The sequence below is a fragment of the Salpingoeca rosetta genome (assembly GCF_000188695.1).
Source record: "Salpingoeca rosetta unplaced genomic scaffold supercont1.14, whole genome shotgun sequence".
In the NCBI taxonomy this organism is placed as follows: domain Eukaryota; class Choanoflagellata; order Craspedida; family Salpingoecidae; genus Salpingoeca; species Salpingoeca rosetta.
Window position 1 is genome coordinate 1373543 of NW_004754920.1, and position 23709 is coordinate 1397251.

The 23709-nt window shown below is 56.9% G+C and overlaps 6 protein-coding genes across 6 annotated transcripts in view; 2 read left to right on the forward strand and 4 right to left on the reverse strand.

The window, feature by feature from the left end:
* The window catches only part of PTSG_06400 (uncharacterized protein), a gene marked incomplete at both ends in the record, with an annotated part of 2370 nt that extends 1226 nt beyond the window's left edge, over positions 1 to 1144 (reverse strand). The window contains 4 exons of the mRNA XM_004993232.1: positions 72 to 132; positions 261 to 359; positions 635 to 679; positions 803 to 1144. Of these exons, the coding sequence (XP_004993289.1) occupies positions 72 to 132; positions 261 to 359; positions 635 to 679; positions 803 to 1144 (547 nt within the window). The remainder of the gene's footprint in view (positions 1 to 71; positions 133 to 260; positions 360 to 634; positions 680 to 802) is intronic.
* A 114-nt stretch (positions 1145 to 1258) lies between these two features.
* PTSG_06401 (uncharacterized protein) lies at positions 1259 to 7228 on the reverse strand. The gene is made up of 3 exons (XM_004993233.1): positions 5645 to 7228; positions 4764 to 5256; positions 1259 to 4405 (listed from the first exon to the last, which is right to left on the reverse strand). Exons 1-3 carry the CDS (start codon positions 7071 to 7073, stop codon positions 1513 to 1515), a joined length of 4815 nt encoding a protein of 1604 aa, XP_004993290.1. The 5' UTR covers positions 7074 to 7228; the 3' UTR covers positions 1259 to 1512.
* Positions 7229 to 7501: 273 nt separating this feature from the next.
* Positions 7502 to 11300, forward strand: PTSG_06402 (trifunctional protein with glutamine amidotransferase). The gene is made up of 4 exons (XM_004993234.1): positions 7502 to 9013; positions 9242 to 9586; positions 9886 to 10240; positions 10482 to 11300. The coding sequence occupies exons 1-4, from the start codon at positions 7538 to 7540 to the stop codon at positions 11024 to 11026; spliced, it is 2721 nt and encodes a 906-aa protein (XP_004993291.1). The 5' UTR covers positions 7502 to 7537; the 3' UTR covers positions 11027 to 11300.
* A 62-nt stretch (positions 11301 to 11362) lies between these two features.
* PTSG_06403 (uncharacterized protein) lies at positions 11363 to 13575 on the reverse strand (the record flags this gene model as incomplete). The annotated part of the gene is made up of 3 exons (XM_004993235.1): positions 11363 to 11713; positions 11912 to 12452; positions 12746 to 13575. The coding sequence occupies 3 exons, from the start codon at positions 13573 to 13575 to the stop codon at positions 11363 to 11365; spliced, it is 1722 nt and encodes a 573-aa protein (XP_004993292.1).
* An 803-nt stretch (positions 13576 to 14378) lies between these two features.
* PTSG_06404 (uncharacterized protein) lies at positions 14379 to 20420 on the forward strand (the record flags this gene model as incomplete). Its single annotated transcript, XM_004993236.1, has 11 exons — positions 14379 to 14510; positions 14826 to 15567; positions 15799 to 17340; positions 17681 to 18518; positions 18678 to 18724; positions 18906 to 18952; positions 19115 to 19198; positions 19380 to 19523; positions 19674 to 19797; positions 20022 to 20128; positions 20310 to 20420. The coding sequence occupies 11 exons, from the start codon at positions 14379 to 14381 to the stop codon at positions 20418 to 20420; spliced, it is 3918 nt and encodes a 1305-aa protein (XP_004993293.1).
* Positions 20421 to 20740: 320 nt separating this feature from the next.
* Positions 20741 to 23635, reverse strand: PTSG_06405 (uncharacterized protein; the record flags this gene model as incomplete). The annotated part of the gene is made up of 9 exons (XM_004993237.1): positions 20741 to 20776; positions 21019 to 21098; positions 21361 to 21424; positions 21659 to 21738; positions 21973 to 22084; positions 22299 to 22472; positions 22750 to 22916; positions 23078 to 23174; positions 23468 to 23635. 9 exons carry the CDS (start codon positions 23633 to 23635, stop codon positions 20741 to 20743), a joined length of 978 nt encoding a protein of 325 aa, XP_004993294.1.
* Positions 23636 to 23709: the final 74 nt, after the last annotated feature.

The window sequence follows — 23709 nt, forward strand, 5'->3', positions numbered from 1 at the left end:
ACACACACACACGCATGCACTCATGCACGCATGCATGCATACACAAGCAAACACACATGACAAGCCCATACCTGGCTGGAGTACGACGACATCTGGCTCAATGAGTAGCGTGTAGTCGAACCTTCCTTGCACCTGCAACGCCAGTGCAGATGGAGGTGTTGAGAACAAACACGAAAGGAATGATGTAGACAGAGTGAGGTATGCAGCTCCACGTACGTTCGTTTGCAGACACGAAGGCACATGTGCACACGATTGGATACCTGGTCAAGGGCTGCGTGAAACTGGAGAGAAGCGCCTTTGGGATACGTGTCCTGGGCTGGTGTCAGCTGTGCTGAACGAAACTCCACCTCTGGGAAGCACTACCAATCCGTGACAACGATCGCATGTGGTGGTCACCCGTGAGTGGCCTCACACACAGAGGCAGGGAGGCAGAGAGAGAGACAGACAGACAGACAGATAGGGAGAGGGGGAGACAGACAGAGAGAGAGAGAGGCAGAGACAGAGACAGAGACACTAGAGAGACAGACAGACAGACACACATGCACACACATGCACACACGCTCGCGCGCGCACACACAGACACACAACCGCGTGCATGCAGGCAAGGGCTTTTCACACCATAGTTCACACTTACGCCTGTGATGGTATCCGCCTTCAAGTGCTCCGTGAGCTCGTCAACCTGAGCAGCACCCCGTGTTCATGAAGCAATGAGACCAAGATCGACACAACCACTCGCATGCAAAGAAACGAAGCTCCCTTGTATCCTGCACCCGAAACACACACACGCATTCCCTGTACGCACCGCGAGCTGCTTGGACTGCTCCGTCTCGGTGAAGATGATCAGTGTGGCTGGGGTGTGAAAGCATGGCTTCATGGCCTGCAGCTGTTGCAGGAACGCCACGGCATCGGCGAGTTGCTTGCCTGCATGGAAGGTGAACAGCACAGCCAAGCTCGTGTCTGCGCACTGGTGCAATGGAACAGGTCGCCACGGCTCCGGCTGCTCCTGGCTGCTCATGCGACGAGGGTCCTCCTGTGGCAGCTCGCTGCCCTCAATGCTGGTACCAGCGGCGCTGTCTCCACGCAACCGCGGCAACACAACAGCGTGCAGCCCGACGCCAGCCAACAGACACACCACACATGCCATAACCGCCAACACAGGCGAAACAACCACACTGCGCATCCTTGCCTGGTTTTGTTGTTTGTTGACGAGTTGATGAGGTGAATGTGCGGACTCTCTGCTTGTTGTCCTCGTCGCCGCTGTGCTCGTTCTTTCGATTCATTGTTGGGTATGGACACGGGCAAACAGGCAAGCAGGCAAAGCAGGCAAGCAGGCAAACATGCGCGCCAGCTGTCCAAGCAAAGCGCATGAACTGGAAACAACTACATATTGAATGAACACAGGCAGCATCGTGGGGTCAGCAAAGCAAGTCAACAGCAAAGCAAGTCGTGGTGGGGAAATGCCCATCGCAGTGCAAGATTGACTCCATACGCACACACACACACTGCTTTGTGTTATGCGCGGGAAGCACTGTCCGTGCTCTCTCTTCTGTCTGCGCTCTCCCTTCTGCCAGGCTCTTCTGGAAAGCTGCGCGGTGTGAGCGAGAAGAGCAGCTGGTCAAGCTTCCGCTCCATGTCCGCCAATCGCGCATGTGTCTCCCGCTTCGTGTCCGCCATGGACTTGGCAATGTGCTTCTCCAGCCCATCCATGCGCTGGTTCAGGTTGTCCGTCTTCGAAGACACCTCCTTCTTCAACGCGTGCAGCACCCCTTGCCACCGGCCAGTGCCTTCGCTGCCACCAGCCGTGTCCTTGGGCACGAGCACGTGCAGCCACTTGGGATGCAGCTTGGGATCCCGCTTCTCAGGTACGCTGAAGAACGCCTCCTGCTCCCGCAAGATGCGTGCGCGCAGCAGCTGGAACTCAATGTCTGCGCGGTCCTGGATGCGCTCGTACGAGTCCGACATGAGCGCAATCAGCAGGCTCAGCAGCACAACGGGGACCAGCACCGTGGAGATGACAAACAGAATGCGCAGCAGCACCACGTACTCGCCATCAAAGGTGTCCAGGTCAAAGTCTGCCAGCAGCAGCATGTTGAACATGAGCAGCAGGCCGTTGGCCGGGTCACCAAGCTCTTCAAGGGGAAGCGTGTTGTCATCACGCAGCAGCAACCGGAACGACGACCATGCGGCCACGATGCTGATGCCGAGAACGAGCAAGAAGTAACGAATGTCATAGCAGATGGCCAGGATCGTGCGGATGAGGGGCCCGGTCGACTGGAACGGCTGCAGGAAGTACAGTAGCCCGTACCACCGCAGGTACACCGCAATGGCGAGGAAAGCGCGCGCGTGTGCCCACCCGAAGAAGCTGGTGAACAGCACCACAAACACGAGCAGCGTGTTCAGTATGTGCAGCCAGTTCCACAAATCGCGCCAGTAGCCCCACACAGCGTGCAAGCGCTTCACCACATGGCGCAGCTCAACGATGGCCAGCACCGCCAGCAACAAGGTGATGACCACTGACGCAATGTCAGTGCCTGCGTTGCGTGAGGGATCAACCTCATCATCAGGGCCAAGCAGCTCAAGCAGCTTCTCCCCGCTGGTGTTGAACACGAAGGTGAGCGTGGTCATAAGCGCAACAGAGAGCACGTGCCACAAGGCTGCCCAGAGGAACTTGCGCCGCCCAAATGCCTCCCACTTGAACTCGACAATGGCCCGGGCGGTCGGATTGTCAAACAGCCCCGCATCACCCGTCTCCACCAGTGCCTGCAGCAAGCTCGGTCCGCGTGTGATTGGCGAGCATGCAAACGGCACGGGCACAACGCGCTCCTGGGCTGGCGTCGTTCGGCCAGCCACACCCGCGGGCGTGCGCGCGCTGTTGGGCAGGATGGTGCGCCACTTGACGGCGGGGAAGCGGCCGCTGCCTGCGACGAACATGCCCGAATGTGGGAAGCGCACTGCCAACCGGTCGCTGCTGCCACGCACGTGTGCAGTGGAGCAGAGCAGGCCAAGGTCGCGCAGGAACACGGCTGCAATGTCCGGAAACGTCTGCACCAGCATGATCAAATCGCGTGTGAAGCTGCCGCTGAGCTGGGGCGCATTCAGCTTCCACGCCGTGCTGGTGCCGGTGCCGGTGCTGATGCTGGTGCCGGTGCTGGTGCTGGTGCCGGTGCTGGTGCTCGCGTTGGTGGCGCGGAGCCCGTTGTTGCCCAGGGACGCGTCCCACGCACGCGCAGCAGCACAGATCTTGCGTGTCACAAGCTGCGTCATGTCGGCGTCCTTGGAGGCGCTAATAGCAGCGCGAAGCACGGATGGCCGGATGGACAGGTCAAGCTCCTGCACCGTGATGCATGAGAAGACAGCCTGTGCAGCACGAAGGCGTCGTGGATTGCTCACCAGCCACGCCAAGAACGTGGGGTGCTGTTCCGCATACCCTTTGATGTCCTCTGCCGGCACATCAAAGTCCATGAGGGCGAGGTCCACGCGGGTGTCGATGGTGTGCGGAAACGACGTGATCGCGCGCTTCAGGAAAGCCGTCTCATCGCTGTTTGCAGGGAGGATGAGGGCGTACCATGGAAACGCAGGCGCCTCAGGCGTGTTGTCTGCATTGCCGAAGGTCCCGGTGCTGCTGGTATTGCTGTTGTTGTTGTTGTTGTTGTTGTTGTTGTTGTTGTTGTGGTTGTTGTCGCGACTGCTGTTGCTGAGAATGGCGTCCAGGCTGTACTTCTTGATTTGCCGATCTGCCACCAGGAGACTGCGCTGGTCGTTGGAGAAGCATATGCTGTCGCAAGTGCCCATAAATGTGGCGAATGCAGCGACCTCTTCGCCGGTGCTCAGGTCCCACAGGCGGGCGCCGTCAACGCTCGTGGACGCAACAAACGGGCCACTCGTCGAGCAGGCGAGATCCACCACCGCGCCGTCGTGGCCGTCAATGGTGCACACACGTGCTAGGGTCTGCGCGTTCCACACGCGGATTACCTTGTCGCAGCCACACAGGATATACGCGCCATCCGGCGTGGCACACAAGCTGTAAATGTCGCTGCACTCGAATGTCGTCACGGGGGTCAAGGTGTTGCGTGAGTACATGGTGACCAGGTCCGCGCAGCTGCCCACCAGGATATGGGTGTCGTCTGCTGTCACGCACACGTCAACGATGGCCGCGTCGTCGTCGTCGTTGGCAAGTGTGCCGGCACATTCGTACGATGTCGTGCTCCACAGCTTTGCGGTCTTGTCGCGCGAGCCGGTGACAATGAGCTCGCCGTCGCGCGTGGCGCATGCGCTGGTGATGGCGTCACCATGTGCGCGCTTTGAGTGGAGAAGCTCAAGCTCAACCATGTCCCAAAAGCACAACATGCCATCCTCAGATGCAGACGCGATCACAGAGTCCGTTGCGCACAGGGCAGATACGTCGCTATTTTGTGTGCGTTTGTGTGTGTTTGTTTGGGTGTGTGTATGTGTGCGTTTGTGTGTGTTTGTTTGGGTGAAGGACAACAGACAGAAGACAGAGTGAGTTGACAGGTGTTGCTGTGTCACAGTGTACATCGGTGTGTGTGTGTGCGTGTCATCACATTTAAATTCATGCGTGCTGACATCCATTCCCTCACATGCACGCTTAAACGCTTGCTTGCATGCATGCACACACATATGTACGCAGTCTATGAGCTCGCTCGCACATGCATGTCTGTCATCATCATCATCATCATCATCATCATCATCATCATCATCATCATCATCATCATCATCATCATCATCATCATCATACAACTTACGCAGTGTGTTGGTCCATAATGACCAGGCAGCTGTTGGAGTGCAAGTCCCACACTTGCAACTGCTCGCAGTTGAGAAACGACGACGCAACCACGCGGTTGTTGGGTAGGGGGCACATCCTGCGCGCGCCGTCCGTGAAGCAAGGCACGTCTGGGCGCGGCGGTACGGGCCACAGGCACAGCGTGTCCGCATGGGCAGAGGCGATGACGGGTAGATCAGAGCGGGACACGCTGATGTCGCTCGTCATGTTGAAGCGGTGGCGCAGCTTGATGCGGCAAACAAGGGACGGCACACTGTACACGGAGATGGTGGTGTCGGAGAAGCTGATCACGTGCTCGTCGTCGGCACAGAAGTGGACGGGCTGGACCACGCGCTCCAGAATACCCAGGAGCACCATGTTCACCTTCACGGTTGTGTTGGTTGCCAGCGTGAGCGCAGAAGTGTGCGGGATTGAGGTCACCTTGGTGGCTGCTGTCCACACCTGGGTGTGATCGTCTGGTTGTGCGTGAAGGGGAAGGGGAAATGAGGAGGCGTCACTGTGAGAATGAGCTGGTGAGGAAGTGCAGGTGCATTGAGAACAACAATAACACCAATGTGGCCAGCCAGGGAAGGCAAGGACCCCCAAGCACACAACAAGGGGAAAAGTACATGTATCATGCAGCTTGCTTCTTGTACAGTGCTGCCATGCAATGACAATGGCACACAGTTCACATCATATACAGAGCAAACCATGCAGCACAACGAAACACCCACGCACATGTGCACATGCGTGCACAAACACGCACACACACACACACACACACGCAAGCACAAACACGCACACACAAGCACACACACACACACGCACACACACACACGCAAGCACAACACGCGCACAACCCACCGCTGGAAGCCATGACAATGGGCGAGTGCGGCGACACGGCAAGGCACTTGATGGAACAGCCTTGCACTTCCCACGACAGGAACGGCTGTGGTGCTGGGACCGCGTCTTGGCCTGCACCAACACGGCTGTGGCGACGAGCAGCGCGAACATTCTCAATGGTGAACGAGTTTGCCACCCAGGCTGTAATCTTGGGGCCATGCGACGTGAAGAAGCATCGCGTGTCCTGGATCTTGCACATGCGCAGCGCAAATGCGCCTTGCTCGTCAAGGCACCCAATGCACGGCAGGGTGCCGTTGGAAGGGATGCGGCGATCAAAGATTTTGACGACAGGCCTGTCGTTGAAGAGGGTGTCCGTAAGGACGAGCCATGGTCGCTCGAGTGGCATGGCGAGCTGGCTCAGGTTGCTGACCTTCACGGTGGCAAGCAGGGCCTGGGTCTTGAGGTCCCAGAGCTTGACCGTGGACGTGCCATCGCTGGAGGCGAAGCTGCTTGAGTCTGGGGCGATTGCGATGAACTCGGCCGCGCGCTCGTGCGCTTCGACAGCAGGCCTCACGGCGGATGGGGCGGACGACTCGATGTTCCACACCACCACCTTGCCGTTGGCGAGGCCAGCAACAACAAATCTGTCGTCTCTGGACATGCACAGCTGTACCACAGGCCGCTCGCAGGGGAGTGTGTGGATGCAAGTGCCAGTGCCCGTGTTCCAGAGATTGATGCTGTATCGGCCTGCGGACACCATCAGGTGGCCCGTAGAGATCAGGCGTACCATGCACGACGCGCCATGGTCGTGAAACAGCATGCGCGTGTTGACGGCGTCGTCGTCGCCGCCGGTGTCTTCGCCGGGCAGGGGTGTGTTGTTGATGCTGGGTGTCTGGGCGTTGGAACCCTGGCGACGGGTGGTCTGGGAGTTGGTGAGGTTGCTCGGGGCAGACGATCGCGTGGAGAGTGTGCCTGTTCGGGACGGGCACCTTTCTTTCTTCGAGTTCCCCGACTGCTGCAGAGAGTCTACGTCGAGATGGTCATCGTCCTCTTGCTGATCATCATCGTTATCACCATCATCATCATCACCTTCATCATCAGCAGCAGCATGGTCGGCATCAATGTGACGATCCCGCTGTTGTTGTTGTTGTTGTTGTTGTTGTTGTTGTTGTTGTTGTTGTTGTTGTTGTTGTTGTTGTTGTTGTTGTTGTTGTTGTTGTTGTTGTTGTTGTTGTTGTTGTTGTTGTTGTTGTTGTTGTTGTTGTTGTTGTGCACTGACCGTGCCAGTGCCCGAAGATGTATCTCCAGTCTCGTCGACCCAGGCTTGCCTCGATCCCTGCCGTTGTTGTTGTTGTTGTGGCGGCGGGCGTTGATCTTGAGGAACGTGATCCCTGGACCCGCCTTCTGCTGGAATCCGGTCCATCTCGAATGCAACTTCGTTGGCTTGCATAATGATTGAGAGGCAAAGGCAAATGAATGAATGTAGTGTAATGTGGGCCGATTTGGTCTTGTGTCACCAGACGTTGGGTGGGCGCCAGCAAACCAGAGCTCGCTCGATTCAGCCCCAGCGATCTCGTTCGTTACTCTCTTGCTTGCGTCTTCGTGTAGAAAGCAGAAATGCCTCAACACAAGCAACACGGTCGACACTGAACTGCAAGCACAGGTGTGGCAGGCAGTCCTTTGTCCTGCTTTCTCTTCACAACAACCAAGCACGCCCGGCAGCAGTCCTTCCCCACTGACTGCGTCCTCAAACCACACGATGCCTGCAGGCAAGGGGAAGGGCTGCGTGCAGTCAAGGAGGAGTGTCGAGCTGTTGTGGTTGTTGTGCTGGTTGCTGGCCGCGAAATGTCACTGGAAATCATGCATAAATTTCGTCAACAGCAACGACTGCGAACAACAACAAAGACGAGCAACATGAGCCGGAATGACGACGACGAGGCCCGCACTGGAGGGCGTGCTGCTCTCGGTGATGGTGATGGCGGTGGTCCTAGCCCTTGGGTGGTGGCACTGCACGTGCAGGTGGCAGCAGCGGGTGCAGGGGACAGTGCTGTGAGCTGGGGTGCAGACGCGTTGTTTGCTGCGGTGTTTGCGGCCTGCGCCCCTCGTGGGGGCGTCAAGGTGACGACTTGCGCCACGTCGCAGTGTCCACTGGCCATGCAGCTGCTCAGACAGCTGGGCATGGAGCTGAACCTCTCTGCACAGCAGTGCCGCGATGCCCTCCACCTGCACAACTTTGCGTTGGAGAGCGATGCACGCGGCCCTGACGCTGCCACAGGCGATCAGCCAGCACAGAAGCGCAGCAAAACCGGTGATCAGGAGCAGCACAGTGGCACCACCAACAACAACAACAACTGCAGTAGCGACAACAGCAACAGCAGTAGCAGTGGCGGGATGCAAGGCCTCAGTGCACAAGGAAACACGCCGCGCCATCGGTTCTTCGCGCTGGCCACGCCAGATCAGCTCGCATCTACAGTGCGCTCGCTTGACAAGGAGGCAGCTGAAGGTGGGGCTGTCCAACGCGCGCTTCTCGGCATCCCATCACCCGCAACACCAGCAACATCCGCGCAGGAACAGCAGCACGTGCACTTGTTCGAGTGGAGCAGCAAAGGGGCGACGGACCCCAAGGGCACCCATACAGCCCTGCACACAGAGACAGCGCCATCGGCAGCAGTGCCAGCCGGCATCGACGTTCCGCCGGGCCTGGCGTTTGTTGGCTCACTGCCACTTGGCCATGCCCCCAGCACAGGGGTTGATGCACGTGTTGCCGTCTCTAACCTAAGGCACGTGCTGACGGCTCGCAACACAAAGGCGGCCACCGCTTGGAACACCATTGCGCGCGCGTTGGAGGCACTGGCGTGCGGCGCCCCGATTCGGCTGCACCTGGCGGCACCAACAGCTGCCGTGCTGGGCCACGTGGAGACACAACTTGACAAGCTCGTTGCCTACACGCGCCGCTTCTCTGTCACTGGCAAGACGACCGCGTCCACCGGCGGCAAGAAGCAAGACATCCTGGCGGTGATCAGCCAGCAGCGCCTCAGGGATGTTGCCACGAGCAAAGAAGAGGTGTCCTTGGAAGAGATGAAACGCCGCGCAGCGTCGCAGCCGCCTCCCATCGACTTTGCTGCCCGCTTGCGCGCGTGTCAGCCCATGGCGGTGATGGCGGAGGTGAAGCGGGCATCCCCAAGTCGCGGGGACATTGCGCCAGATATGAAGGCCGACGAGCAAGCGCGCCGGTATGCACGTGGTGGGGCTGCTGCCATATCCGTGCTGACGGAGCCCACGTGGTTCAAAGGCACGCTGGACGATCTGCGCGCTGCACGTAATGTGTTTCATGACGACGGCGACAGACCCGCTTTCCTTCGCAAGGACTTTCTCCTCGACGAATACCAGGTGTGTGTGGGGGGGGAGTTGGGTTCTGTGTGTGTGTGTGTGTGTGTGTGTGTGTGTGTGTGTGTGTGTGTGTGTGTGTGTGTGTGTGTGTGTGTGTGTGTGTGCGGACACCTTGGTTGATTGTGTGTGAGCGACTTGGTTGATTGCCCTGTTCTGTTCTTCGTGCTCTCCCGGAACGCAATGTAACACCCTTGTCACCCACAACACTAACCCCCGTGCATGTTGAAGGTGTACGAGGCACGCGCATACGGGGCAGACACGTGCCTCCTGATTGTGGCAATCCTGTCAGACGCACAGCTGTCATCACTCATGGCCACGTGCCGCAGTCTTGGCATGGAGCCCCTGGTTGAGGTGGCCACCCCAGGCGAGATGGCCCGCGCTGTCGCTGCAGGCGCTGCTGTCATTGGCATCAACAACCGCAACCTGAAAGATTTTTCCGTCGACACCAACACCACCGCCACCGTGATTTCGAGCGTGCAGGGTGGCCTGCGTGCATCCACGATTGTGTGTGCCCTCAGTGGCATTAACACGCGCCTGGATGTCCAGCGGTACCGGGCAGCAGGATGCAAGGCGGTGCGTCGGCTTCTGTGTGCGTGTGCGTGTGTATGTGTGTGTAATGGTGTGTGTGACGGTGTTTGTATGTGTGCGTGTTTATATGTGTGCATGTATGTGTTTTTGCGTGTGTGCGTGTGCGTGTGTTTGTGTGGATGTGCGTGTGTTTGTGTTTATGTGCTTCCTTTGTACGTGTTTGCGTGGTTGGTTGCTTGACTTTTTCGTGTCGAGCACTTGCTACAACATGTCTTCATCATCACCACGTCACACTACGGCTGCTGTGTTTTTTCCCTCCTTCCTGCCACCATTGCCCTCAACAGGTGCTGGTCGGTGAATCGCTCATGCGCGCGCCCGATCCTGCCGTGAAGATTGCGCAATTGCGCGGGTTGGAGCCTGCACTTGCACCCCCACCCACACCTGCTTCCACGACGGCTGTGCCCTCGACCACGCCCCTTGGTGTCCTCGTGAAGATCTGCGGCGTCAAGACGCCTGCAATGGCGATGCACGCGATCACGTGCGGTGCGGACATGGTTGGCCTCGTGTTTGCAGAGGGGTCCACACGGAAGGTGACGGTGGAGCAAGCGAGCGCTATTGCTGCTGCCGTTCGCAAGTTGGCGGATCTTCCACCAGCACTCACACCCGGCATCCGCAGCCGTGTCCGCGCTGCTGACGAAGGTGTGCATTTGTGTTTGTGTGTCTGTGTGTGTGTTTGTGTTGGTGTGTTAGTGTTTGTGTTTGTATTCATGTTGTCGCTGCTACACTTGCTTTTTGCAAATACTCAGTCCACACACACACACACACACACACACACACACACACACACACACACACACACACACACACACACACACACACACATACACAAGTTTCCATCATAGCCCTGCTTCCTAATTCTCCTTTCACATGCGCTTTACAGACGTGTTTGCCAACTATGCGCGTGCGGCCTCGCGATTGCGTATGCTGGCGGCGTACCGGCCGCTTGTTGTTGGTGTATTCGCCAACCAAGATGCAGCCGCTGTTGCCGACATTGCACGCGCTGTACCACTTGACGTCATCCAGCTGTCTGGCACCGAAGGGATTGACGCTGCGCGGGCGTTTGATTCCACCTCCATTGTCATCAAGGCCACGCACATCGCCCCAACCACCACTGCTGCTGACGTGGCACAGCATGTACGCGCGGTTGAGCCTGGCGTGCAGCCTGACGCAATCCTCCTCGACACCAAGAGCAAAGGCGCCCTTGGCGGCACGGGCATTGCGTTTGACCACGCGCTCGCCGCGTCGTTGGTGCGGGAGCACGGGCTGCCGCTGATGCTGGCTGGCGGGCTGACTGTGGACAACATTGGGGAGAAGGTGGCGGCGGTGCGCCCGTTTGCAGTGGATGTTTCGTCCGGTGTTGAAACGGATGGACGCAAGGACAGGGACAAGATTGAGACGTTTATTCGCGCTGCTAAACTGGCCTAGTGTGCGTTGTATTCGTGTGTTGTGTGTGTGTGTGTGTGTTCGTGTGTTGTGTGTGCGTGTGTGTTTGTGTGTTCGTGTGCGTGTGTGTTGTGTTCGTGTAACAGAGGCAGAGAGACAGTGCACATGTGTGCATGTGTGTGTGTGCATGTGTGTTCTTGGCCTAGGCTAAACCCATCGGTAAGAGCAGCAACTAGTCGAACAAGGGATTAAAAGTCGAATACCGTCAAATAAAATACGACATTGAATCAGGTGTCAGAATGAACCTCTGGGCACGAGCGTGACATTGAAGCAGGAGGTGCGTACAGGTGAAAAACCGTAACCACATTTAGCTTCAGCTTACGCATCATCATCATCATCCTCTTCACCGTAGTCGTCATCATAGTTGCCTTCGTCATCGTCATTGTATCCCTCGCCGTCTTCCTCCTTCCTTTCGTTCCCACCACCACCATCAACAGCGCTGCGCTCTGGAAGTTCCCAGTACTTGAGAATGTCGTGCGCGTGTACATATGCAAACAGCTCTCGGATGTCCTCTTCGTAGAAGCGAAGGAGGGAGTGGTGCGTTGATAGCAGCATGGGGCCGTAGTGGGGCTTGCCTGATTTGGACTGCATCTCCTCCAATACCGTGAAGCCGCGCTCATTCGTGCGCGCATGTGTTGCGTAATCGGCACGCGGGATGCCAAGAAAGTCCTGTACGATGGTAGCGTGTGGGTGAGTGGGGAGGGGGGGAGGATTGTGGGTGGCCGTGGCGATGGTGACGGTGGGGAGGAAGATGAAGAGGAAGAGGAGCAAGAGGAGCAAGAGAGAACTGAACGAGACGCACGCATAAATAAACACCACACACACACACACACACACACACACACACACACACACACACACACACACACACAGGATGGTGTCGATGGTGGCGAGCATGTCGGCTTGCATGGCCTCTGTCAAGAGGATGAGGAGTTGGGAACGATCAAAGTGCTGCAGCCACCGTCGAATGGCAGCCGCGTACAGCCCGCGCCGTAGCACCATGCTGTTGGTTGGCGTCATGGTGATGGCTGCCGATTCATCCACAGCACCGTTGGCCTGCATGCGCACAAACACGTCGAAATCGCGCGCACTGCACGGGTGGTGCAGCAGCTGCACATCGCCCACCTCCGCGTGCGCCTGGAACGCCTTGTTGACGAAGCGAACAACAGATTCACGTCGCCGCTTGTTCTTCCCGCGCAGTGTGGACGGCATGCTGATGACGCGGCCGCGAATGTGTGCCGGCAGGTGCGCGCTGGCGTTGCTCACCTTCCACACGCGTCGCTTGAAGCAGTTGTGTTGGAAGTGGCTGTATGCGCGTGCTGCTGGTGACCGCAGCAGGAGAATCAGCTTCGCACTCGGCAGCACGCGGCGCACGCGTGCGATGGCTTCCTCCCGCATGAACACATAACTGGAGGGCAAGGGTGTGTGTGTGTGATTGTGTGCGTGTGTAGAGAGAGTAAGCGTGTGTGATTGTGCATGCGTGTTGTGAGAGTGTGTGAGATGACAGAGCTTCCACGCTAGCTGGGTGAGTAAGTTGGTGCCTGCGCCAAAAATGGCACAACATTGCACACACACACACACAACACAGATACACAGATACACACACACAACACAGATACACAGATACACACACACAACACAGATACACAGATACACACACAACGCAGATACACAGATACAAACACACACAGCGCGCCTCACCTGGGGGTCTTTTCGAAGGTGTATGTGATGGCTGGGCTTTCCGTTGCGTTGAGGGCAAGGCCACGCCGGAGATAGTTGGAAAGCCAGGTTGCCTGCAGGTTTGCATCGCTGTCCACCTTGTCAAAGTAGTGCGCCTCGCCAGATCCACTGATCCACGCACCTCCCCAACGATGCAGCAGAGGGTGTTGGCCCAGCCAGCTTTGAACCTCTGCTGTTCCTCCCTTCATCACGCCAATGATCAAGAACGATGGCAGACACATCACTTCACCACTGATGCTGCTGTTGCTAGTATTGCTGTTGCTGCTGCTGCCATGGCCGGTGGCAGTATGGCTGGAACGCAATTCCAGCGATGGTGATTCAGCAAGCCGTATGCACACGCCGGCATCCAGCTTGAACGGGCTTGGCACGCCGCATGCTTCTGGACTGGCTTTAGCTTCGGGCGCAACAACGACCACTGGTCGTGGCGAAATTCTAATGCCGCCGCTGTAGCGAGGCACCATGCGTGTTTCGCCCTCACCACCGCCATTGTTCCCACTGCTCATTTCACACAATGACGCGTCTGTTGGAACCATCTCCACTTCACTCGTCGTCCACGCAGCCAGCGCCGCCTGCCCTCCTACCAGCTCAAATGTTGTGCGCTCACTGCCACCCTCACTACCAGTGCTGCGCAGGGGTAGGGTAGTGATCAGCACTGCTGCTAACAATACAGTGCGGAGGCCAGCACACCGATGGCACACAGCGCTGCCACACCAGCCACACCACACCCATGTCCACCTCTTCTTCCTCATCATCGTCCGCACAACCGTGGCCGTTGTAGAGGATTTGTGCATATTTTCATCTGATCCTCCACAAAGCGAATGCTGTGACGTGACAAGCGAGCCGACAAAGCAACACAGACCACCAACAAGTGCGTGCGAGGTGAGGGAGATTCCGAAGCAAGTGCGTGTGCCTGTGTTTGTTGGCAATGTGTCCTTGGTGCGTGGTGCGCCTCCTTGCTTGTTGTGCCTTGGTGTGTGTGTGTGTGTGTCAATGCTTATTCGTTTTTGGAGTCGAGGCCATGTTGCTCACGGTGTCGAATGCGCCGACCTTCTTCCGTTTCTGCCACCTTGTGTGCCTTGATGGTTGATTCATTGCAGGTATCGAACCCCTCTTCCTTCCTTCGAGGACCTCCCTTATTCACCACCATCACCCCCTTTGTGCGCTCGCTCGCTTCCACGCTGCCAACTCCCACGGATTCTCGACTTGGCCGCTTCGCCTCCGCTGATTGATAGAAGTTCGTGTTTCTCATCCCTCTCTTCCCTTCGAAGGGTCGTGTTGGATGGGCGCACGTCACTTTCCTTCCTGCCCTTGATTCACCACGACCCCCGCAATCGACCGCTCAGCCACCCAGTACAAGTCGAAGCAAACAGCGCGAAGCGCACAGACGAAGGAAAGGCCTCGCCTTGTTCTGACTGAAGCGTGAGGTTATCGTCACGGCCGCAACAGCAACGACAACGACTGCAGCTGCAACGACAACACTTGCATAACGATTGCACAGAGACACGAGCATACACTGGTGACGAGCACCCTCGATATTGAGCCAGGCAGAGAGGAAGCGGCAACAAGCGCAGAGCAGCACAGCGCTGGGCGCGGCATGGCTGAGCATCAGCCCCCGCCCGCTTGCATTGTTGCTCACTTGCGCCGCGTTGGTATCGAGGATACAATCACATATGGTTCTTACATTGCAGGCATCATCAACGAGACAAGCAAATCAGACCAACATGAGGTGCGGTTGCGTGCGTGTGCGTATGCGTGTGTCTGTGTCTATGTGTGGGTGGGTGTGTGCGTGTGTGTCTACCCGTCTGTGTGCAGGCAAATCTGTGCATTTGTCCCTTTCGCTTGCCTGTGCAGTTGTCCTTTTCGCTTGCTTGTGGTTTTGACCCTTTCCGCTTGCCTGTGCAGTTGTCCCTTTCGCTTGCCTGTGTATTGCTTCTCCAACACAGCTCCGCCACGCATGTGTCAACATCCGTTTCGCCGTGCTCATACCCTCACACTCCCGCCAACCAACGCTGCTCACGACCTCTCTCCACCCCATGCACAGGTCCTGTCAGAGGTGCTGGAGCGTATGCTGCGCACGTGCAAGCTGTCCGGCTCAGGCACCCACCTTGCAACCGCCATCCTCGACGACTACCACAAGCCCGCCAAGCCCAAGCCCAGCCGGAAGGTCATCAAGGTGAACGGAAGCGGCAGCCGTGCACGCTTTGTGGCGGAGAAGGTGCCAGCAAGGAGCGTGTGGGCGCCACCACCACCATCGTCGTCGTCATCGCCGTCGTCAGCGACATTGACAGCAAAGAGCGGTGCCGTAAGGGGCACTGGTGGCAACTGGGCACGCCCGCGGCCAGTGCAGACGCGCAGCGCCACGAATGTCGCCAGCAGCAACAGCAACACGAACACCGGCAGCAGCAACGCTGGTAACAAATGGGCCAAGGGAGGGAAGGGAAAGAACACCAGCACCGCTAGCACGTCATCAAGGCCGGCGGGTGGCGGCAACGCGTGGTTTCAGAACGAAAAGGGGACGCTTGCAAGCACCATTCTGAACAAGAAGTCATCGTGCAGTGGGGAGGAGGAGAGCAACAAGAAACCGCAGCTTCGCATCACACGCACAAAAGCAAAGGGGCGCGCGAAGAGCAAAGCAGGAACAGCAGCGTCGTCGTCATCAGCACCGCCGTCAACAAAGACATCGAGCGCTTCGACAAGCAGTGCCAGCAGTGTTGGCCGTGGCACGAGCAGCCGCAGCAGCATGACAACAAGCTTCACAGACACGGACACGGACACTGGCGGCGGTGTGGTGGCGACCATCCCCGAACTGCCAGCGCTCTCAATTGCGCCCTTGTCATCATCGGCAGTGCCTTATGTTCCTTTCACACAACAACAACAACAACAACAACAACAACAACAACAACAACAACAACAACAACAACAGCAACAACAACAACAACAACAACAACAACAACAACAACAAACGGGTGTGGACACGGCACATGCGCCCGCATACCTGCCTCCTTTCCAAATAGGTGACACCACCACCACCACAATGACCACCACCGCAATGACCACCACCGCAATGAACCCAACTGGCAGTACTGGCACGCTTGCACCCCTGCAGTCGCTCCCTGATCTCTCCGCTGTTGTGCCGCATGCTGACGGCTACACCGGTGACAATGTTGGTGACACCAATGCCAGCAACAATGCGAATGTCAATGCAAGCGTGTTCGGTGCGAGCAGCATGCACGTTGGCAATGGCATCAGCAATGACATCAGCAGCAGCAGCAGAAGAAGAAGAAGCGACGGAGGTGGTGGCGACAGTACTGTTGCATCGACGCCTGCACTGCACCTGCTCATCTCGCTTGACTCCCTCTTCCGACACGACAGCTTTGACCGCGATGTGCAGAACAGCAGCAGCTTCACGCTCAACGACGGTGCCCTCCCTTACACGCCGTCCACGGCCGCAGCGACCAACCCCACGTCTACCGCGTCACCTCACGTCCTTGGTGGTGCACACGGCGCCACCAACGGCAGCGCGTTTGGCAACGGGCTTGAGCATGCGTCGCCGTTGCTGCTGCAGTTCAATGCAGACAAGAATGCCGCAGTCCCTCATGCCGCTGGTGCTGAGATCCACGATCCCTTTGAATCGCACAAGCGGCAGCACAACCCACCCCATCAGCCACATCAGCCACATCAGCAGGGGCAGGGGCAGCGTGGCGTTGGCGTTGGCGTTGGCGTTGGCGTTGGCGTTGGCGTTGGCGTTGGCGTTGGCGTTGGGCTGCTCGGGTACGGGGCTGTCGACTCATCCGCGCCACTGGCAGATGTGATGTCGTCCCCACTGCAAGCCTCGGCATCAATGCACAGCTACACGGGCCACCACCATCATCACAATGGCGATGCTGATGACGAGGAGGTGTTGCGTGATTTGGAGGCGCGCACGTCACGCATGCTCGACTTTCTCGACGACGGACACGACGACGACGACAACAATAGCATGCCCACTGGCGCTGATGATGTCTTTGACGATGATGGTGACGGCCAACTTGAGGTCACCTTGCAGCAGCAGCAGCAGCTCCCAGTGTTCGAGCTGTCGTCGTCACCGCCCGACGGTATTGGCGAGAGCGGCATGCCAGCGCTGAGCAGTGCAGCGCGCATGCAGTCTGCAACCAGCGCCGCCCCCTACACCCCCTCGTCCCCTGCACCGCTACTGCCAATGATGGCGACAACAGCAGCAGCACCGCCGATGGCCACAGGTTCCATGGCAACGACAACACCGCCAGCAACCCACCCCACCACCATGCATAGCGCTGGTGGTGCTGATGGTGATGATGGTGATGGCAGTAGCAGCAGCAGTGGTGGTGGTGGTGGTGGTGGTGTGTTTGCGCTGCCAGTGGTGGTGCTGGATGTGCTCGAGGCGTTGGCGGGACAGGACAGCGACACGGCGTATCGAATGCTACAGCTCAACAACACTGAGCTGATGCCTGTGCTGAAGACGCTGATTGGCCACGGTGACGACACTGCTGGCCCGGGCCCGTGCAAGTTCTTCATCAAGGGCGGATGCAGGCGGGCAGGTGCGATGCTGTTTGCGGGGAGCAAGAGAATTGCACGAGTGCGCGCGCGTGTGTGTGTTTGCTTGTGGTTGCTTTTGTGTGTGTTCGTTTGTGGTTGCGCTTGTGTGTGTGTGTATGTGTGTGCTTATGGTTGCTTTGTGTGTGTTTGTCTGTGTGTGTGTGTGTGTGTGTGTCTGTGTTTCATTGTGCGTATTGTTGCGTTGTGCGCTTCTTCTTCTCCTTTGTCTTTTTGTTCACCGCATCAATGTGACTCCATGAGCGCCCCACACGTGCCTCTCCTCAGCTCACCCGTCATCGTGCTGCACCCCCCCCCCCACAAACCACCACAAATGCGTTTCAGACTGCTTCTACTCGCATGACCTGAAGACCGTTCCTTGCCGCTTCTTCCAGAACGGGTGGTGCATCAAGGATGACGCATGCCCCTACCAGCACGATCATATCAGTGTCTGCATGCAAAACCATCTCCCCCACATCCGCCGCCTGTTGCGCCAGGGCCCCGCTGCCATTGCACGTGAACTTGGGCGGGAGGACGACACGCCCGCCTTTACGCAATCGATGGCGGAATTTCCATCCCTTTCTGCCGGCGTGGGAGCACGCGGGGGCAAGCAGGACGACGACAATGGTGACGATGCTCGTGGCGATGATGATGCTGGTGGTGCCCGTGTGCAGGGTGAGGACGACAAGCTGCTGCTGCAGATACCTGTCAAGGCACAAGGCAAAGGCAAGAAGAAGAAGAAAGGCAAGAACAAAGCGAAGAACAAAGGAAAGGCGATGACAGTGACCATTGCAGCACCACCAACACCACCCTCCTCATCGTCGTCATCATCAGCAGCAAAGGCAGCGCCATCATCAAGCAAACCTGGTGTTGGAAGTGGCGGTGCTGGGAGCGTGTGGGGCGGCCAGCAGGCGCGCGCTGGCGGGGTGTGGCGCAGTGACCACCGCACATCCGCAACAGCACCGCTGCCAGACATTGCTGTCGTCTCCGAAGCAGAACGGAATGCGCTGTTTGAGGGCGTGGCGTGGGATGCTGCCAAGCACATTGCATGGCGGGAGCTTGTGTCCACGTATCCGCACGTTTGGGAGGACAGGCTCTTCAAGACCTTCAAGGAGCACGCGTTTGATTTGAAACAGACCATCGCTGCGCTCAGCAAGACGTACGGCGCACCACACAAGCCAAAGTCAGTCAGCTTGTGTGTGTGTGTGTGTCTGTGTCTGTGTGTGTGTGTGTTGGCGAGGGGGGCGGTCACGTACACATCTCTGTGTGTGTTGTGTGCGGAAACAAGGTGTGTTGTTGTTGTTTGTCCATGCCTCTCACGTGCTTTTGTTTGCATCCTCAGGTCAAGTGTTGCCAAGACCGCCAAAGGATCGAAACCGCCGAGAAAAGGTCTGGCAATGACCCCTTTCGGGTCGCATTTGTGTGTGTGTGTGTGTGTGTGTGTGTGTGTGTGTGCGTTGATCTCGCATCGCCACATTGCCGGCATGACATAAGAATTTGCTCACACAAACACACACATGTACACATACACATCACGTCTGCGCTGTCACTTGTCATATCTGCTGTTCAGGTGCATCTGTGCGTCCTCCGAAGCACTGGGTGACAACCGGCTCCGAGGTCCGTGCACTCGTGCGTGTGCGTGTGTGTGTATGTGTGTGTGAATAGTAGGTGGATTGAACTTGCGTGCTGTCGTAGGTGTGAGTGCTTGGGTGTGGAATGTATTTCCTCACACGCCTGTGTGCACATGTGTGTGACTCCTGGCTTTGTGTGTGTCCACAGGTTGGCCAGACGTATCTCGATCTCCGCGCAGAAGCCATTGAGTTTGCGCAGCTCAGAAACAAATTCCTGCACCAGGCAACACAGGTCCGTTGTGTGTGTGTGTGCGTGCGTGTGTGTGTGTGTATGTGTGTGTGTACATGTGTGTGTGTGTATGTGTGTGTGTACATGTGTGTGTGTATGTGTGTGTGTGTGTGTACATGTGTGTGTGTGTGCGTGTGTGTATGTGTGCGTTGGGTCGCTCACCTATGCATGGGCATGTGTTCAGGCGTACCTGTCTAACCATCCCGCTGATGCAAAGCGGCTGTCGCGCGTGGGACGGGAGTACGATGAGGTGCAGCCAACAACGACCTACGAGACCATGTCTTGTGTCCCTGTGTGCATGTTCATGGATGGCACGACCGTGCACCCTGTACGTGTGACTGCATTGCGTCACGTTCGTCTCATTTCCACACACACACACACACACACACACACACACACACACACACACACACACACACACACACACACACACACACACACACACACACACACACACACACACCACCGCTCCATGCAGAAAATGCGTGCAGCGCACCGTCGTGCTGCGGAAGAGCTGTTCTCACGGCGCAACAAAGTGTTGCCGGAGGAAAACATGCTTGATCTGCACGGCCTCCACATCAGGGAGGCCCTCGAGTACCTCGGTACGCGCACTGGGCCTGTTGCCTTGGTTTGGTTTGGTTTGTGTTTGTTTGGTTTGCTTGCCTGTTGGTCTGTTTGTTTGTGGTTTGTTTGTCTGTTTGTTTGTCCGTTTGCTTGTCTGTGTTTGTTTATCTGTTTTGTTTGTTTGGTTTGCTTGTGTGTCTGTATCATGCACGCCCCCCTGATCTTCTCCCCCTCAACCCCCTGCGTTTGCCATGGCGCGCAGCCGTGTTCCTTGAGAGGTTGAAGCGCTCGCAGCAGCACGACGTCGCCTTCATCATCACGGGCACTGGTCATCACAGCAAACACAAGCACCTCCACAACCCAGCAGCGGTACGCACGTGCCCATTGCGTGCGTGCATGCGTGCTTCTGCTTCTGTTGGGTTGTACGTTTGCTTGTTCGATTGTTTGTCCTTGTGCATCTGTCATCTTCTTCTCGTTTCGCATCCGTCACCAATGCATCTCACCTTTCCCGCCATCATTCCATGTCATTCCACCGCCCTTTCCCCGCCAGGCGCGTCTGATGCCGGCTGTTCAGCAGTGGCTGAGCGACAACAGATACGCATACAACGACGCAAGCACAGACAAACGCGGCGGCATGCTGTGTGTCGCAATCCACTCCTGATGCAGACGTGTTGCGTGAGTATTGCCCCCCCCCACACTGACCACCATCTGCTGTGTTGTTGTGATACAGCGTGTACATTTCCGCAGTTTTCATACGTGCAGCACACAGCTTCGTCCCTCCTCGCTTCTTCTCTACGCATGACTGCACAGTCGCGTTCACACACACACACACACACACACACACACACACACACACACACACACACACACGCACGCACGCACGCACGCGCGCGCGCGCACACACACACACACTCTCTCTCTCTCTTTTGCAATGGAAGATCAGCAATAAACGATATCTGTCACACAAGTTTCCGTTTACTTCTACTTGGCCCTTCCATGGGTTTTCGCCCGCTTTGTCTGAAGAGAAAAAGGGTGTGAGTGGGTGTGGGTGTGGGTGTGTGTGGGTGTAGGGTGAAGCGTGTGTGTGTGCAAGGTGAGTGAGCGTGTGTGTGCGTGTGTGCAAGGTGCGTGAGTGAGCGAGCGAGGTGTGTTTTGTTGCGGTTGCTGCTGTTGTCATTCTTGTGGTGGGGAGAACCAATAGCAGACAAGAGCCCCCAGCAGCAGAATGCATCAATCGCGTTGCATTGCACGCCTTGTACCTTTTGCGCCTCCATCATCTTCTCTCTCACGGATTTCCGCTTCACGTCCGTCACAAAGCCCTTCATGGCATCGTTGAAACCTGGTGTGGCCGCGCAATTGCGTCAAGCAGCAGCAGCAGACAAATGCGTGAGCGTACGCATGTGCATGTGCGTGCGTGTGTGCATGTGTGTGTGTGTGTGTATGTATGTATGTATGTGTGTGTGTGTGTGTGTGTGTGTGTGTACGACTGACACTCTGTCGTGGAAGCACAACACCACCCACTTTAGCTAACAACAATTCCCACCACCAACACCATCACCATCACAAACACCACCACCATCATCATCGCAATGATTGCGCACCTTTGAATCCGCGGAAGTCTGCGATGTCGTGCAGCGAATTGCGCGGGTTTGATCGCTTCTTTTGCTGCGCAGATGAAGAGGCGAGCAGGAACACGGGCGTTGCACGTGTGGTTGCTGTGAGTCAAGGGCTTCACTCACGCACAGCCTCATGCCAGCCAGTGCACACACACAAGTGTTCACACACACACACGCTCACACAAGTGTTCACACACACACACACGCACACGTGCACACGCACAAACGTGGACAGGCATGCGTAAACATCCACATAGTAACATACTATCGCGCACGCGCATACCTTCTTGCCGACGTTGAGGCGAAGGAAGTTGTCTTCTTCGTATTCCTGAATTTGGCGCTCCTTCTTCGATTGGCGCCCGCCTGCAATCACGTGCGCATGTGTGTGTGTGTGTGTGTGTGTGTGTGTGTGCATGTGTGTGTGTGTGTGTCAACGATGTTGCCATCATAACCGATGATGCACAGGCATGCAAAGCTAACTCGCACGCCGCTCTCCCAGGCTCGCATCCATCCTTCATCCTTGGTGTCACCCTCCATTCCACTCCCCCCCCCCACCATCATCACATCCACCACCACCACCACCACCACCCGACTGACCCTGGAGATGCGCAATCTGTGCTGCCTCGTACTCGCGAATCTGCTGCGGCCTATCGGACATTTGGTCCCGCAGGTCCTGCATCATCTGGCTGTGAAGCATGCGCTGCCGCTCCTGGTGGGAGGAGGGCACAGCGGAGAGACGGTGGTGGACACGTGGTCAAGGGTGAGTGAGCGTGTTCGAGATGTGTGACGCAAAGACTAAATCTGCGGAATTCGTGTGAATCACAAGCAAGAAAACGTGTTCATCACACACACACACACACACACGCACACACACACACACACACACACACACACACACAGAGCACAGCACATGAGCGACTGACTCTCTCTCGTCGCTTCTCCTCGCGAATGGCTGCGGGGTCGTCGGCTGTGTATGGCATGGCAGCAATCTTTGGCGGCTGGTACACGCCACTGGCTGCATCTGTTGTTGTTGCTGCTGCTGCTGACGATGAGGATGCACGAGCGTCTGCTGCAGCCGATGCCTCTGCAGTTCCCTCCTGGATAAACACGAGGCCAATTGAAAGGGAAGGGGGTTGAGGACGCATGGTAAAGAAACACAGCTGCTGGAGTGCAAGATGGCAACACGCCCGGGGGGGGGAGTGAAGCTCCATGCACGCACATGCAACACATATATGCATCCACGTATGCACACACACACACATATGCACCCATGCACACACACACACATATATATGCACCCACACACAGGCACCCACACACAGGCACACACACACACACACACATACATACATATACACGCTCACACGCGCGGACCTTTGGCCTGAGGTTTGTGGGGTTTGGTTTGAACTGCATTTCGTCGTCCTCGTCTGTCTGCTTGTCGGAGCTGGATGCAAGCTTCACAATCTTGTCAATTTGATACTTGAGCTTCTTGTCAAGTGGTTTGATCTTCTCCATGACAACCCGCAGCATCACCAGGCGGTCTGCAGTGCGATGCAACAGGTGATATGGGAAATACAGGGAGCAGCGCTGAGGTCAGACACGTGCGAGTCACGGAAGCCGAGACATGTGCACGCGTGTGTGCATGTGTGTGAGTACACTCATTTGTGCTCAGGGTTCTGTGCTGAGCCATATGGTGCCTCACCGACGACGTCATGGCCGACGATGGATTTCCCTCTCAGCTTCAAGTTGAGCAGCAGCGTCAAGTTTGCAATGTAGTCCAGCAGCACCTGGTTTTTCAACTATTGTGCGTGCGTGTGTGTATGTGTGTGTGCGTGTGTGTGTGACAGAGAGTGACAAACAATGAGAGATGGGGAGACAGAGAGAGAGACAGAGAGACAGAGAGTGTGTGTGTGTGTGTGTGTGATTGAGAAATGAAAGATCGAGAGGGTGTGTGCGCACGCAGTTTTGTGAGGAGGGCAACACGCTGCAGACGACGACAATTGCTACCCCCACAACATGCTGCACTCCCTTCTTCAACCCAAAGCTCAGCCCAAACTCAAGCCAGCACAACGGGTGCCACACACACACACACCTCCAAGAAGGACACGCCATTGTATGCCTCAAGTTTGCCTGCGTCATAATCCTGCTGCAGCTCTTTGACCTGTGCAATTGCATCTTGGATCGCTGGCACGATTGGCTCCAGGTCCACGTGGTGTGGCTCATCTCCACCACCACCTGCGTCCTTGTTCGCGCCGCTCATCTCTCTTTCTGTCTGTCGTGTCGCAATGAAAATAACTTTTTGTGGTGTCGCGTGTGTCACGTTTGAGGTGCTGT

Excerpts from the sequence above, each read along its gene's own strand:
- PTSG_06401 (XM_004993233.1), bottom strand. The coding sequence starts at position 7,073 with ATGCAAGCCAACGAAGTTGCATTCGAGATGGACCGGATTCCAGCAGAA. Across the intron at positions 5,257-5,644 it reads CATTGTCATGGCTTCCAGCG|ACGATCACACCCAGGTGTGG; the intron begins GTGGGTTGTGCG and ends ACGCACAACCAG. Across the intron at positions 4,406-4,763 it reads ATTATGGACCAACACACTGC|CGACGTATCTGCCCTGTGCG; the intron begins GTAAGTTGTATG and ends CACACAAAATAG.
- PTSG_06402 (XM_004993234.1), top strand. The coding sequence starts at position 7,538 with ATGAGCCGGAATGACGACGACGAGGCCCGCACTGGAGGGCGTGCTGCT. Across the intron at positions 9,587-9,885 it reads GGGCAGCAGGATGCAAGGCG|GTGCTGGTCGGTGAATCGCT; the intron begins GTGCGTCGGCTT and ends TGCCCTCAACAG. Across the intron at positions 10,241-10,481 it reads TGTCCGCGCTGCTGACGAAG|ACGTGTTTGCCAACTATGCG; the intron begins GTGTGCATTTGT and ends TGCGCTTTACAG.